The sequence below is a fragment of the Colias philodice genome, chromosome 28 (assembly GCF_061535455.1).
Source record: "Colias philodice isolate Cphi_HAF_F1 chromosome 28, ilColPhil1 Martin Lab GWU primary, whole genome shotgun sequence".
Classification (NCBI taxonomy): domain Eukaryota; kingdom Metazoa; phylum Arthropoda; class Insecta; order Lepidoptera; family Pieridae; genus Colias; species Colias philodice.
Genome location: NC_143113.1, coordinates 4,319,548 through 4,336,822, shown reverse-complemented (window position 1 = coordinate 4,336,822; position 17,275 = coordinate 4,319,548). Strand labels below are relative to the sequence as shown.

Here is a 17,275-nt window from a genome sequence, read left to right as displayed (position 1 = left end):
GCGCCATCGAGTGCCAAATTAATTAAATGAACATCTAACCCCGTCCCATCTAGTGCTAAAACAAAAAAAATAAGTAAAGATAGTACCGAAAAATGCAGATAGTACCGGAAAACGTAGTCAAACAAAATAAATTTTCGAAGTAGCACAGCGCCATCTAGTGACGTCTACTATTAGAATTACATTTAGACACTTGAACAAAAACACCATAATATAGATTACTCTATCTTTAGGAGCTTACGATTACGAAGTAACTATTCTCTAATCTGTGCTTACGATCCCAGAGCCGTTAGACACAACTTATTTTCTAAAGCATATAAGTTTCGGTTCACAGTAGTCTCTAGTGTACTTTTTAATATCTGAATGTTTGTGAAGCTCTACCAGTGACACCTCTACAGTGCCTCTACTACAAAATAAGTTGTGTCTTACGGCTCTGGGATCTTGGACCAATAAGTATCACCTTGTACTACGAAATGCGTATCAAAATGCCACTATACACGTTATTGAAAAAATTCGGTCTAAGGATTTTCTTTTAGTTAGTTTGTGTCATAATATAAAGAAGGCTGTAGTCTGATTACTCGATGAGAGCTATTTCTCTACAGGCTTACGATGCCTACCGAAAACTGTTCATGACTTCACCAGACATCTTCACTCTTGATATCCAAAGAAATTTGGTTTTAACCTTTTGACCGCCAGAGCAAAAACGCATCGCCGTGCCCTCCACGCCAAGCCACAAATTCAATGAGATAACCTTGAAAATAGTAGGGAGTCCAAAATGTTATCGATAAACATAATAATTCACGTCTGAATATTTGAATAAACAGCTTATAACACAAAAATAATATTTATTTAACCTCATCTCCTACTGTAAAAACTTAAGACCACATTTATAGCAACTATCAACAAAAAAAATCAACCTTTTGAGATACAAAAATACATATAAAATTGCAGCAAGTTACAGCACTATTCTCTATCAGTTACGCCCCATTGGCATGTATACATGCCAATGGCGCGGGCAACCATCCTTTTTTTATAATCTCTCGCTTCTGATTAGGGATGTGTAGCTGTATATTATTATAACTTATCGAGTTTATTTATTAAGTTTATATGAACTATAGGTATTATTGTGGAGTGTTTATTTGTAAATATCAAAACAACTATTACCTTTAAATAAAGGGAATTGCATTAAAACTACATATTTATTTTCCAATCATTTAGTTTAATACTTGAGTTATTACAAATACTAATTATATGTAGGTAGGTACCTATTTAGGTCAATTACCATATTTTGATATGACATAGCGACAATTTGTATCATAAGAATATTCTAATAAAGGCACTGATTAGACTTATTAGGTAATAAATTTTGAAAACTTCTAAAATGCGCAATAGTTCTTCTGTACTATAAAACTCTTCACTTGCCATTTTTGCGATTATAATATTGGTAGATACCTACTCGATAAAATATTTTTACAACTTTCCGCACTTAACAACACGGCACGCGCTTACGACGTCACCAATCCGACATCTATTCATGTCAATGGCGCAGAAGGGATTGCATATCGATACTGTGCTAGGGATGCGCATGATTGGCGAAAAGGAAAATATTCAAATCAACAATATCCACAATATAGACAATATGGTATTATACCAAAGAATGTAGTATTTATCTTTTTTCTCAGTGACTAAGCTTATATATTTTTTTTGTAGTTATTACAAAAATTAAGCGAATTAGAGTAATTTCGCTGAAATTTTAATGAAGTTACTTGAATATTACACTACATCACTAGTAGGCACGTATACATGTTTAATACTTGAGTTATTACAAATACTAATTATATGTAGGTACCTATTTAGGTCAATTACCATATTTTGATATGACATAGCGACAATTTGTATCATAAGAATATTCTAATAAAGGCACTGATTAGACTTATTAGGTAATAAATTTTGAAAACTTCTAAAATGCGCAATAGTTCTTCTGTACTATAAAACTCTTCACTTGCCATTTTTGCGATTATAATATTGGTAGATACCTACTCGATAAAATATTTTTACAACTTTCCGCACTTAACAACACGGCACGCGCTTACGACGTCACCAATCCGACATCTATTCATGTCAATGGCGCAGAAGGGATTGCATATCGATACTGTGCTAGGGATGCGCATGATTGGCGAAAAGGAAAATATTCAAATCAACAATATCCACAATATAGACAATATGGTATTATACCAAAGAATGTAGTATTTATCTTTTTTCTCAGTGACTAAGCTTATATATTTTTTTTGTAGTTATTACAAAAATTAAGCGAATTAGAGTAATTTCGCTGAAATTTTAATGAAGTTACTTGAATATTACACTACATCACTAGTAGGCTATAGGGATGCGCATGATTGGCGAAAAGGAAAATATTCAAATCAACAATATCCACAATATAGACAATATGGTATTATACCAAAGAATGTAGTATTTATCTTTTTTCTCAGTGACTAAGCTTATATATTTTTTTTGTAGTTATTACAAAAATTAAGCGAATTAGAGTAATTTCGCTGAAATTTTAATGAAGTTACTTGAATATTACACTACATCACTAGTAGGCACCCTATACATGTCATTGGCGCGAGATAACATGCTTTTTTAGCCATTAATTAAGTTATTTTTTGTCATCAAATATTTGAATAACTACTTGGCAATTTTGTTTACTGTGTACAATTATGTAATAACTGGGGATTCAGTTCATAAACTGTATAAATAAAACAGGTAAAAGTAAAGGTTTAATATGTTTATTTTGTATTTATCTATGATCTGTTTCTTGGCATGTATAGGTGTCGTTGGCGCACAGGGCACGATTGCGCATGACATCTATAGATGTCATTGGCATTTGGCGTTCAAAAGGTTAATAGATACCTAGTATTTAATATAATATAGTATACCCATGCCTTGGTTGGTTTGCCCACCTAATAAAATCTTGATACTACATACTACTACTAACTTGATCTATAAAATATAAAGAGAAATTATGAATGGAAGAAAAAAATAAGTACCTATCGACTAGTATCAGACTTTGATGCTTTGTAAATCCAGCTTAAAGTTGAATTTGTTTTGGTATTGCTTATTAGCTTGATTGTGCTTTGATGGTTTTGACTAGAATTTTACAAATACATTTACAAAGGTTGAAGTTATTTTTAGTATCGACATCGGATTTCGTTCTTTTTTTTGGTACCTAACTGAAGATCGATTTTGGTCCGATTTATTGTAACGCTCAAAAAGCGAATGATGAACACAAAATTCTCTATCATGCAATAGGCATTAGCTCAAGAAAAATCACTTTGGCGAAATTCTTACGACAATTTGCGATGTGGATTTTTTATAGATATCGCAATGCGTTATGATTTTGTTTTTGGTGAATTTTGTTTAATTAACACTGACCTAACTAGATATATGAATGCAATTTGATTTTTCACGTCGCATCGGGGCGATTTTGGAATGATTTTTTATTTTTGTGTTTAGACATAGTTAAGGCTAGAGTGATCTCATTCCTATGGGAATTTATTTTGATCCGGCGTTTGAACAGGTTTCAATTTTAAAGAGTACATAAGGACTTCTGTTTTATAAGAAAGCTTTCCGCCCACAGCTTCGCCCGCTTTGTCTAAAACCTAATAAATTATATACTTAAAAATTCCTCTTGAATCACTGTATTTAAAAAAATCGTATCAAACTTGCGTAGTTTTAAAAATTTAAGCATAGGTACATAGGCACATAGAAAGCGACTTTGTTTATACAAAATAAAACACATTTTACATTATAATATAATTTATTTCATATAATCCTATATACATATAGTTAACCCGACTCCGCTGCTGCTTTGGCTATCGCTCTTTTTGCCTTATTTCTTCGATAAGTCCTCTTTTTATTGACAGCGACACTTCCAATGAGTTTTCCCGATTTCTGTAGCGCTACCAGTTTTGCTGCTGTACTCTGAAATTAAAGGAAATAATTGTTAATTTAAATGAAATATTAATTTTTAATAGACCACTGAGTGTAATTATTAAATAGCATAAAAACAACACTGTTTTTGTTACATTTTACTTAAAGATATTATTAGAGGAATACTACATTATCTATATATTTTACAAAAATGTATTATGATAAGGAAAGTTGCAATTTTATGTGCGTCTGCCGTCTTGTAATTAATAATTTAAGAACGATTTAACCGATTTTGAAAAATTTCATAGTCCTTTATATAAAAGCTGTCCCCGCGGTTTCACCCGCATGGCTCCGCTCCTGTTGGTCTTAGCGTGATGATATATAGCCTATGCCCTATAGCCTTCCTCGATAAATGGGCTATCTAACACCGAAAGAATTTCTCAAATCGGACGTCTGACCTTGACCCTTGACACTCGGAGTAGTTCCTGAGATTAGCGCGTTCAAACAAACAAACAAACTCTTCAGCTTTATAATATTAGTATATAGCTTTATAATATTAGTATATATATATTATATATTAGTATATAATATACTGTATTATAAATATCTACAAAAATAGCTGTCTGCCTGTATCCTTTTACGTCTAAGACAGTGATTGATTTTGATGAAATTTGGTATAAAAACAAATTACAACTTGAGAAAGAACAGACTACTTTTATACGAAAATCTAGTAAATAATAAACTAACCTTTGCCTCACTTTTACTTATTTTGCTGTTTTTCTGCGTCGTGTACAAAACATTTATTCGTTTATTGTCCAACATCGTGTGATGCTTCGAGAGGGCCAACTGCGAACAAAACATAATTTTAAATATAAATTTGATACTTTATAAACAAACTAGCTTTCCACCCGCGGCTTCGCTCGCTTTGTCTAAAACCTAATCAATTATATTCTAAAACCTTCCTCTTGAATCACTCTATCTATTAAAAAATCCGCATCAAAATCTGTTGCGTAGTTTTAAAGATTTAAGCATACAAAGGGACATAGGTACAGAGAAAGCAACTTTGTTTTATACTATGTAGTGTAATGTATAAATTATTTATATTTTTGTATGGACAGATAGAATATAAATTTTTTTGAAGTGAAACTTCTTTAGGCGCGTTGAGAGTAAAATTTCAAGGTCGCGTCATGGCAATGCCGTCACGTCATGGAGTAAGGCGACGATTTTGGTACCTTTGTCTTGCCACAGAAGTTTCACTTCTGACACACGCTCTTTTTTTAATTGTTAGTTCTAATGATATTAATTCATATAATATTAATTCATATAAGTAATTATTGTGTTATTTAATTGAAGAGTTTTTAAGGCGCGGGTCAAACACAAGCGGCGCGGGCGTGCCATAAGCGCACCTCTTGAATCTGTTTTGCACCACGTGCTTCTTATACATTTTGTATGAAAGAATTTTGGACAGGCGTCGAGCCGGCACGCCACGGTTGTGCCAAGGTTGTGCCACGGTTGTGCCAAGGTTGCGCCGCCCCAAAATTATTTCATACAAAATGCCAATAGCGCACCCGATGCACGCCGCTTGTATATGTCCCGCGCCTTAGGTTTTCTTTTACTTTAAATCCATACTAATATTATAAATGCGAAAGTAACTCTGTCTGTCTGTCTGTTACTCAATCACGCCTAAACTACTGAACCAATTTTCATGAAATTTGGTATGGAGATATTTTGATACCCGAGGAAGGAAAGGCTACTTTTTATCCCGGGAAAATAGCGCAATCCTGGAAATCCTACGGGAACGGGAACTATGCGTATTTTTCTTTGCAATTGACTGCGCGGGCGAAGCCGCGGGCGGAAACCTAGTCATTTATAATTTTATGTTTAAATTAGGAAATAATTATGTATAATGAAGATAGTATTTAAGTAGTTATTTAAGTTTAGAATAATAATGTAAAATACTAATTTTAAATCAATATTGTATAACGTTTTCATTGTAAAGTTATTTAATATTGTGTCAATAAACAATTTAAAATAATATTTTGTTTTAATTTCCCTACTTTTCTCCAAAAATAAAATATTTTAGATGTACTTTTTGAATGTGTGATTCATTTTGATTTTGAGCTTATATCATAGACATTATAAAACAGTACCTTCACTATATAACAAAAAATGCGAAAGTTTGTTTGTTTGCTTGTCTGTTTCTCAAGTGAGGCAACAGTGAGATTTTGTAGTATAATTTATGTGTCTGGAGATACTGAGGAAGCTAGTTTGTAAAAAAATATATTAATACTAGCTTTCCGCCCGCGCCTTCACCCGCGTTTTGAAAGAAAAACCCGCATAGTTCCCGTTCCCGTGGGATTTCCGGGATAAAACCTATCCTATGTGTTAATCCAAGTTACCCTCTATATGTGTGCTAAATTTCATTGTAATCGGTTCAGTAGTATTTGCGTGAAAGAGTAACAAACACACACACACATCCTCACAAACTTTCGCATTTATAATATTAGCAGGAGTGTTATGATGTGAAAGAAAGACCAAATCAAACATGTTACTCCTACTAGACTTTGCTTTCAACTATCATCCATATATTATACTAGAGGACCGCCCTGGCTTCGCCCGTGGTACATATTTCGCAATAAAAGGTAGCCTATGTCCTTTCTCGGGTATCAAAATATCTCCATACCAAATTTCATGCAAATTGGTTCAGTAGTTTAGGCGTGATTGAGTAACAGACAGACAGACAGAGTTACTTTCGCATTTATAATATTAGTATGGATTATATTTATTAACTTACCTCATAGCTGTGTTCATCTTTTAATTCAATATAAGCGATACTGCTTTTCTTGCCTTCCTCACGTTTTGGTAATCTCACATCAACTATGTGGTCTGTTAACTCGGAGAAATGTGACATCAACTGAAATGTTATACAATAAATTATTATAGTAATACTAGCTGTGCTCCGCGGTTTTACCCGCATTGTTCAGCTCCTGTTGGTGTTAGCGAGATGATATATAGCCCACAGCCTTCCTCGATAAATGGGCTATCTAAAACCAAAAGAATTTTTCAAATCGGACCAGTAGTTCTTGAGATTGGCGCGTTCAAACGAACAAAAAACTCTTCAGCTATTAAGTACAGATAATAATGCTAAACTAATTATATTTTATTAAAACACTAAACCAAAGAATATCATACCTTTTCTTTTTCAATATCTGGCACTAAATTACCAACAAACACTACATATCGTTTTGGCCCTTTCACTTTTTCTTTCTTATCTGTGCCATTTTTATCATCAGATTTTTCAACATCTTTTTTATCTGTACTCTCGGTTGTGTCATTTTCTGTTGCATTATCTGTGCTGTCTTTTTTTGTATCTGTGGCCTGCTTATCTTTCTTTCCCGCCTTTTTATTTTTCTTCTTTTTCTTTTTTTCCGTATTATTTGGCGCAGATTTTGTTGTTGTTGCATTGTTTAACATATTGTATAATATTCTCAGTTTTCTCAAGTCAGATTCTGTTAAATCTTCTGTTTGTTTTATTATGGCTTGCATTTTGCCATATATTGCGTCAGGAACTAATGCATCATTTGCACCTTTAACACCTTGCCTTAAGGCTTGGCGGATTCTACCTAGTTATAAAATTAACATAATTATATTAAGTACTGAAGTTAACTTGATTTCAACACTTTATTTAATTATAATATCTACTTATGTAATAAATCTAACAGTTATAAAGCTTTCTACCTGTGACTCTATTATGTCTATAATATCCACAATAAATATAAAATACCCTATAAGTAACTCTTGCGAATAACTAATTATAATACTTTCCAAAAATCAAGAATTTTTAACTATCAGTGTACAGAATATCATTTAAATTGATCCAACAGTCTTCACTTTAACGAGTAACCAACATTCAAACATACAAAATCTCTACTAATACATTAAAACTTACCTTTCTGGTTGTTTGTCATGGGAACAGCAAGAAACCGTTTCACTAGTTCCTTATCATTTAACACTGGATATCTCTCTGCTAATTCCTCTGGCGATAATTGTACCTTGAAAACAAAATAAAGATTTGGGTAAAAGAGTATTTTTAAAGTAATTTAGAAATAAAATATTTTTATGTGAAAAATACTAGCTCGCTTTTATTACACACTAGCTTTCCTCCCTTTTTGTCTAAAACCTAATCAATAAGATACTAAAACCTTACTCTTGAATCACTCTATCTACTAAAAAAACTGAATCAGTTTGTTGCGTTGTTTTAAAGATTTAAGCATACATAGGGACAGAGAAAGTGACTTTTTTATACTAATTAGTGAATATCACACCTGTTTAACATGTTAGTTTCTAGTTCATGCTAAAAAAAGGTTCAAACTCTGCCTTAGGGTTGACGCAGATATGGCGAAGCGCATTTTTCGTTGTTAAACTATTATCAAATAGTTTGACAATGAAAAATGCGCTGAACATTTTTATTTTAATGAGAACAATGTTGATTATAGTTTGATAATGAAAAATGCACTGTGCAGTGCTTTGCCATAACTGCGCCGGCCCTTACGGTGTCATATTTCTATTCTTTAAAAATTTTCAAAAATTTACCTGTACTGTATATTGTAATTATGTATCTTTCTAATTGATGATGTAAAAAAGAGACATTAATTAATAATTTCTTACCTGTGGTTGTGCTTCTACAGTTTCCACAGTCTCAACTGGTGTTGTTTCTTCAGATTTCTCTACGTTTGTTGCAGCTAATTTTGCTTTCTTTCCCTTTTTTTGTTTGGACTTGGGATTTGAATCTGGTTCGAGTTTCCTCTTATTTGAAACAACTTCAGTTTGTTCATCCATACTGAAATAGAAAATAATTTGTTAAATGCGGTAATACAGTGTTAGTTAAAATCTATATAATAAAAGGAATCACCGAATGTGTTGCTAAGCACAAATCTGAAGAACAGCTGAACCAATTAAATTAATTCTTTTTTTTTATGACATTCCTTGAAGTACGAGAATGGTTCTTATGGAGAGAAAATGTAAACACAGTGAACGAAACGTCAGCTGTCAAAAACGTCGTAATTAATAACCAAATTTTCTGAATTTCAAAAAATTATATCTTGAAAAGTAATGGTTTCCGCAAGTTGAAACTTTACAAAATTAATTAACAAACTTAGAACTTTAACTAAAAAAAAAATCAACGCTCTAGCGAAACGTAAACGTACTAAAGACGAGCCTGTAAACATGATGTAGGCTATTTCAAGTTTAAAAAATTGGGGGCATTTAATAAAATATCGAAATGCTTATTAACCTTCCCTTCAAATATCTAAATTATAAAACTGTTAGATATTAAACCTTTAAAGTACTTATATAATCTGGGATATTCTAAATTAATTTGCAATTTAAATAGAGAATGAGCAGGTATAGACATTTTTATTTTAGTGAACTAGCTATATCTCGTCAGGTCCATTGAGCTATTATTACTACGTAGTACGTAGGTAAAAACTCAATGGTCAGGTCGCGAAAAATTTAATTTTCGAATCAAATTAAATGAACTCGAACTATAAAATAAAATGCAGCTGTAGCTTATAATACGCGACTTTCTGTTTTTGTTAAGCAATATTGATAATATCCTTATAAGTTTTCACTCACAAAATTAGGAAATATAAGCAAAATGTATTTTTACCTGGTTAAGACCGCCATGTGAAAGTTTTGAGGTTAAAATAAATATATACACATGTATATCTTTGATTTAACAAAAAGTAACTAGATCACACACACACAGTGTTTATTATATATCTATTAAATTATATTTAAAATATAATTAAATACAGTATTAATTTCTACTCAGAAAATCGAACAAACCGCGGATTTGTTTTCTTTTTTTCGTGACAATCCTATTCTGACATTGACAATTGACATCACAGATTGACACAAAACATTGCCATATAAAAAAAATTTAATGAACTGTAATTGAATACCTTCATTTTAAATCAAATTCCTGTTTATTAGAAATACTCAATATAAGTAACTTTAAAATAATAATTACTGAAGTCAGTAATGATTTGAATCAACAAGTCAACGCTATTATCTATTATAATGACGTCCTTATTAGTACATTTTATGGCTTCAACATTCTTCATCTCCGCACGATATGCGTGGCCTTTTGATGTAATCTAGTTAGGAATGGAATTCACTTCCGGCATTTTCCCATGCTAACTCATGCTGTGTCCATTTATTTTCTTCCTGTACCCATAGATAATTCCGTTTGAACATATCCGCTATACTACTGTATACTACATACTTAGCTTGTTTAAAAACAGAGCCGTGCGAGAAGAAACTTGGCTGATAGTTTTTTAGGCAATACAAGTTCTAAAGTTCTTATTCTCTTTTAATATCCGTTGCAATTTACTCGCCTAACCCTCCCTGTGTCCAGTTTCTTTTCACATGAAATAAGTACTTATGCATAGAGTCCTCCATACTACACATAGTGAATCGACGTGGGAATGAGTTTTTTAAATGTTACGAATTAATATATAATTGAACATGTACTAACCTGATAAACAACAATTAACGAAGGTATAAAATACGTAGGTATTTTGTTCTAAAAGTAACAATTTTTTCCGAGTGTCTACGTGTTTAAAAAGAATTTTAACAAAAAAATATTTCATATTTCAATATCTTCGCCTGCCTAGACTAGGCCAATAAAAAATGTTACCTACATTTGGTTATATTGAATCCTGCGATTGGCTACAATTCATTTTACATTAATTATCAAATTCCTTTGCAGACTATACCATGATAACGTTACAAAATCGTGGGAAGAAGCACCAAGCTTGGTAAATAGCACAAAATGCAGGTATACCGATATCGTACATTCACTTCAGTCGTGAGTTTTGAAATATACCTACTCATTACCCATCGTAAAATCGTGACTGACTATGGAAGTATGGGAACGAATTTAAGTGATAATATATCCAGCCTTTTAAATTCAGCGCAAATATTAAGAAATTATATTCTGCCGTTAGCTAGATTTTCATTGGTGAGTCATGTGGCGCGTAAAGACATATTAGAAGGTCAAAAAAAATTATGTACCTATTCTTTATACCTTCTATATTTATACTACTTTATTAATATATTTTCATACTTCATTAATTGTTATTTCGTCATACTTAATTTCTTCATGTCTCAATTCACAACCAATCATCATACAAAATTTCATCAAAATCGGTTCACCGTTTTCACCGTGAAAGCGCAACAGGCAAATGGGCAATGGGCAAATTTTATTAACTTAATAAAATTTGCCCACATAATATAGCTCGAGACTCTCGAGACTGAAAAAGCTGAGATACTAAATATATCTAATAAATTACATACATATAAGCAATAATGCGATAAACAGGGGTATCTATAATTTAATTTACAAATACATGTTTAGTGAAATTTCTACACGTTTATTGATATTACCGATGTTTGAACCCTACGAGTTTTATCAAAATATTGTACATACTAAGTATTATACACATTGAAAAGTTCTACAGAAAAGTCCGCGATGGTATATGTCTATCTCTTATGGATAACCCACAATAACTTTTTGAAGTGAAAACTTCTTTAGCGGCGTTGGGTATAAAATCTTAAACTCGCGTCAGGACACGTGGCCTGATCGAAAAAGCGTAAGACGGATTTTTTTTAGCCCTTATATTCCATGCGTAAGGATACCATTCCAAAATATCAAACATGCTGAACGTTAATAATCAAGTTTTCACTTCTGCCGGCACTCCCGGAGTGCAACCCGTCTTTTTTTTTTTAGAAGGGGGTGTATGTAGTGTGTGTTATTATTCGCAGTAATCGAATATCGTAAATTCAGCGGTTTGTGGCGCGGCGAATGGCGGCACTCCTGCGAGAGCCAGTCGCCTGCCACTCGCCTACCTAAGTGTAATAAAGTATAAATTTATAAATATAATAAAGTAGTTCAGCATATCCGGTATTTAATTTGAAGACCCCAGCCTCTGTACACTAAATATCGATCGATCAATCGATCGATCGATCAAGCAATCAATCAATCGATCAATCGATCTATCAATCGATCAATCATTCGATCAATCAATCAATAATCGATCAATCAATAATCGATCAATCAATAACCGATCAATCAATAATCGATCAATCTATCAATCAATAATCGATCAATCAATAATCAATCAATCGATCAATCAATAATCGATCGATCGATCAATCAATAAATCGATCAATCGATATATCGATCGATCAATCAAATCAATCTATCAATAATCGATCAATCAATAATCGATCAATCATTAAATCGATCGATCGATCAATCTATCAATCGATCAATCAATAATCGATCAATCGATCAATAAATAATCGATCGATCGATCAATCAATCAATCAATAATCGATCAATCAATAATTGGTCAATCAATAATCGATCAATCAATAATCGATCAATCAATAATCGGTCAATCGATATATCGATCGATCAATTGATCAATCGATCGATCGATCAATCAATCAATAATCGATCAATCAATAATCGGTCAATCAATAATCGATCAATCGATCAATCAATAATCGATCAATCAATAATTGATATCATCAAATCCCGACTAATATTATAAATGCGAAAGTAACTCTGTCTGTCTGTCTGTCTGTTACGCTTTCCCACTTAAACCTCTCAACAGATTTTCATGAAATTTGGCACAGACAATCTTTAGACCCTGAGAAAGAACATAGGCTACCTTTTATCAAAACACCACGCGGGCGGAAACTAGTTTAAAATAAAACCAACTTACTTCATTAATTTGTTCCAATTGTAAGCATTCTTTTTCCTCCAACGTTTATGTTTCTTCTTCTTATTTTCTTTATTGTCCCCATTTGTCTCATTTTGTCTTATCGTGTTGTCACCCTTTGTTACGATTGCGCGAGCGACACAAGTTCCCCGTGTGACGGCCGTAGCGGGAATGACTCGTGCAGCGATCGGGGTAGGAAGGTACAGGGCGGCTCTCGCTATATTGGCTGGTCGCGCGCTAATTTCAAGTATTTCTTGTTTATTTCAAAACCATCGCATATTTCAAAATTCTAACTCGGTAGACGTATAGGTTGTATATTTTATAGTTAATATCCAAAAAGTCGTAACTTTTCGTTTGTTATTTTGAAGATGCCAGAGATTAAAAAAAAATAACAATGAGAACTTTGTATTTTTTTTCTATAGAGAAATTATCATGGAATCATGTTTCTAAGAGCTAGCGCGCACGAGCAACTTTGTCTCCGCAACTATTTTGTCTCCGCAACTATTTTGTCTCTCCACCTATGGGCTAGTATGAAAGTGCGCGCACGTAGCGACGCAACTCCCCATACAATTGATGGGAGAGACAAAATAGTTGCGGAGACAAAGTTGCTCGTGCGCGCTAGCTCTAAAACGGTAGACGTATTGTGTTACTATTGAACTTTCTTGTCAAGAATTTTCATCACGACAACTATAATAATATAAAAATTACGAAGGTTTAAAAAGGGCCGTAAATGTTAGAAAAATTAATTCATCACCTTAAAGTGGGTCAAAATCGAGGCTAAAGGAGTCGGTTACATACAAACATACAGATGAAGCTAATAAAAGCGTGATAAATATTGAATGATGCCGAAACATGTCTTGTGGTATCTAGAACGATATTAATTAATACGAGAATGATAACATTTTATATATTTTTAATTTCTAGTGGATAGGTACAGCCGAGGATACCCATCCATCTTATTATGAGATTTTAAATTTAAGAAAAGCATGATATGATAGCATCAGATTTCTTTACAAGGGCTGACAAACACTTTCCAACGTATTATCCTAAGTTGTGAGGACAATAATTTCATCGAACATTATCACCAACACTTAAGATCATATTTACAGTGGTAGAGGCCTTTGCCGCTAGAGCTTTAGCGTTGCCCATTTAAGGGGAGCCTTTTAAGGGTATAAAGAAATAATTGACAACGGGAATAAAGGAAGAAAGGAAAAATTATATCTTTCTTACACTATTGGTATACTAAGCGCGAAGGGACTTATAGGTTTGCATACACTGATCATGAAAAAAATACTTAAACAACAAAATTACGTCAAAAATTTTTTGCTAAATTTTTCCTGAAAATCCATGTTTTCTTCTCTGGCTTCGCGCAGCCGGCATATAACGCTTCTCTAATGTGAGCATTTTGTCTATGAAAACATAATCTTAAACGATAGCTCACGTGCTGGTGGAAAAGCTGGGCGGGTTGCTTGTTATGGGTGTACCTGTACACATAGAGTTTTAAGATTTCATCTATTTAAAAAAAAATGTGTCTGGAATTTTTTAAGTATTTTTTACGTACTCAGCGTATGCAAAACTATAACCTCCTTTGAGCTTAGTATACCAACAGTGGGACACCCTGTATATAAATCTCGTGTCACAATGTTTGTCCTCAATGGACTCCTAAACCACTTAACCGATTATAATAAAATTCGCACAACATGTGCAGTTCGATCCAACTTGAGAGATAGGATAGGTTTTATCCTGGAAATCCCACGGGAAAGGGAACTATGCGGGGTTTTCTCTGAAAACGCGGGCGAAGCCGCGGGCGGAAAGCTAGTATTATATATAATAGATTGGCGAGCGACGCAGCCCCGTCTTCTCAGGCTCATCTCCGATGCTATGTTTACAGGAAACATGTAACAAAATATATGCTTGTCGCTTTACAAACTTCGCAAGCAGAAGCTTTTATAAGCATCGTTGAACACTCCTCAATAACCATGCTAAGATCTCCACGAATGTCGACGTTTCAAAAGCGTAAAGAACGTTTTCGAGGTGGAAGGCGTTTTCCGTTGCCATATTAGGTATATCGTCCTTTTTCAGTCCTCGGTGACTAAAATGTGAAAGAATCTGTGGAAAAAATCGACTGAAACGTTACGCGGAGTGCTGTTTCGTTTCTGACGTTTACTTTGTGCGTGAACCTTAGGCGTGAACTGTCCATGCTCAGGAACTACAGGAAGTGCTACAAGCTACAATGGTGGTTAGGAATAAAACCTCTATGTCTATAGTACGTTTTGTCCGAAGCACGAACCCTTTTAATTACACCCAATGAGCATGTACTACATACCATATAGCTTTTTTTTAGTTAAATATTTTTTACTTTTTAAATAAAAAAGCAAAATATTAGGATTTACTCAGAAAAAAAAGTTAACAAATGGAAATAAAATTATTTAAGTACCTAACACAAAAATGGTCATTCCCATAATTTTACAGTACACAAAGAAACTAAGTAGTTACTTACCTATACTTTTATCACATTTTTCGTCTTTCTGCCTTCGAGCAGAGTAGGTAACTAAATTGCATTCCAAGTCGCAATTTACTATTTTTCACAGAGATTTCGAATCAGTGAGTCATATCCATTGCGAGGAGGAAAACATCCTCCTTGCTACATTTCAAAACAGCCTGGTGAAAAACAATAAATAATAAAAAGCACAGAACATCGACTTGGGCAGTATTTCTGTTTGATGCTCTATACTTGAGGAATACAAAAATGCTAGTCACTTGAAATAATTCTTATCGTTAATCATTAAGAAAAGTCTATTAATAAGCTACGAACTCGTTAAAAATGACATGATTCGTACGTTTTACTTAGAGCATTATTTAATGCTCTAAGACGTTTTTTTTTATATAAAAATACACTTTCGTTGTAGAAGTAAGTGCCTTTTACTTTTTAATCCGTCAGTCCTCGGATCACAGACACAATAGAAAATCTATTGTGTCTCGGCCCGATCGGGCCGCTCGGTGGTCAATGGGTTAAATAAACAAAATTCTTAAGGGCTTGGTCTAGTAGTGCAAACAAATGCATCCTGTCATCCTATATGTAAATAATACAAATGTACTAAGGGAAAGTTGCTCCACTTAATTTTTAAAAATTAAATCATTCGTATGCAAAATTTAATATTCGTAATAAGTACCAAAAATGACAATTTGAAACAATTTTCGTGAAAATTACACCGGGTGATTTTTTTTTATCAGTACACAAAATTTGCGAATACTTTCTATTGATATCTTCAACTTCATGTTTATATAACTGATCAACTTTTACAAAGAAATTTGGACGAAATATAAAAAAAATAAGCTTTCCATACAAAATGCATAACTCTATACATTTTTGTGAAAGTTGTTCTCTATACAGTTGTGAAAGTTGTTCAGTTTAACTAATAAAACGGATAAACAAATTTTGTATATAATAAAAAAAATGTAATGTTTGTGTTAAAAAATTATTAAATAGAAAAATACGCAAATGAAAACAAAAGATATTTATTTCTGACTAGCTTCCGCCCGCGACTCCGTCCGCGCGGATGTCAATCTTCGCGTCTTCTACAGATTTATTATATTATGTATAATATATAGATTTATATTGATAAACCTAATAAATCTTTTGCTAGCATTCTGATGCTTTATCGGTTGCACTGGATTTATCTCTTTTTTTTCAATCGCTTGAATGATATAGGATGGGTCCTTGATGGGCATCGAATGCTGAAGTCTCGAATCAATCAATTCTGACAGTAGGCAATTTATGTAAAATCTTGATAATGGTCCATCATTTTATTTTGTCTAAACGTTACATACTTTTTTATATATTCTATTTTTAACGAATGATTCACTCCAGTCCAAACAGCAAATAAGCAGACTTCTGCTTCTGCAACGTTTAGTTGTCCCTGAATTTGGGAAAAATAGTCATGATTCTTATCTATGACAAAAGTGTTATTTTTTGCATTGTATTTCAAATATTAAATTTTTTTTAACCGCATCTTCCACATTCATGTCTTTTGCCGGAATTAGACATTTAACTTCTACTAGTCCCATTTTCCCTTTTTGATATGGGAGTGTATAAAGTAAATTTTTTAGATATTTCTCGTTGTACTTTTAAAAAGTTATTATTGTCATTTTGCTCATTAGGTAAAGTAATTTCGATATCAGTTTTAAGTTTTTTGATACCTGCAATAATAACGTCATAATCGCCTGCACATACTTATCGATTACACCCTGTATACAATCCACCATCCACATTCATAATGTTTTCCTGTCCTCCTCTCCTTTACGCTGTTCACCGATACATTTTAAATGAGTAAATCTGCTACCACTGAAGGATGTTTCATTGTGATCAGCAAATTTTCACCACTGTTGTCGATTATTTGTTTTTCATTTTTAATCAGCAATTGGGAATCATCAGTTTTGTTTTTTGCAGATTGGTGATGTACCCTAACAATACGTCGAAAAGGGAAAGCATCAACGAATTATCGTTTTCGTCCTCTTTTTTTATTCTTCGCGTCTCTGTTACTTCTGTTTGTTTA

General features: G+C 33.1%; 1 protein-coding gene and 1 long non-coding RNA gene across 3 annotated transcripts; both read right to left on the bottom strand.

Annotated features, from left to right (window-relative positions):
- Nucleotides 1-755: 755 nt before the first annotated feature.
- On the bottom strand, nucleotides 756-1,930 carry LOC149476335 (uncharacterized). Its single transcript, XR_016317852.1, has 2 exons — nucleotides 1,824-1,930; nucleotides 756-1,222 (listed from the first exon to the last, which is right to left on the bottom strand). It is a non-coding gene; the product is annotated as an uncharacterized LOC149476335 (long non-coding RNA).
- Nucleotides 1,931-3,801: 1,871 nt separating this feature from the next.
- On the bottom strand, nucleotides 3,802-13,058 carry LOC149476334 (uncharacterized). 2 transcript variants are annotated; one of them, XM_089712099.1, is made up of 7 exons: nucleotides 12,723-13,058; nucleotides 8,596-8,767; nucleotides 7,877-7,979; nucleotides 7,120-7,550; nucleotides 6,722-6,841; nucleotides 4,675-4,773; nucleotides 3,802-3,978 (listed from the first exon to the last, which is right to left on the bottom strand). In XM_089712099.1, exons 1-7 carry the CDS (start codon nucleotides 12,725-12,727, stop codon nucleotides 3,844-3,846), a joined length of 1,065 nt encoding a protein of 354 aa, XP_089568225.1. In that variant the 5' UTR covers nucleotides 12,728-13,058; the 3' UTR covers nucleotides 3,802-3,843. The 2 variants fall into 2 exon arrangements, with proteins under 2 accessions (XP_089568225.1, XP_089568224.1); XM_089712098.1 differs by lacking the exon at nucleotides 12,723-13,058 and adding an exon at nucleotides 9,596-9,799.
- Between the last annotated feature and the right edge of the window lie 4,217 nt (nucleotides 13,059-17,275).

Bases quoted from the DNA above. Each gene is read 5' to 3' on its own strand.
- LOC149476334 (XM_089712098.1), bottom strand. The intron at 6,842-7,119 runs GTATGATATTCT...ATAACATTTCAG, and splicing joins CAGATATTGAAAAAGAAAAG to TTGATGTCACATTTCTCCGA. The intron at 3,979-4,674 runs GTTAGTTTATTA...CTTTAATTTCAG, and splicing joins TAAGTAAAAGTGAGGCAAAG to AGTACAGCAGCAAAACTGGT.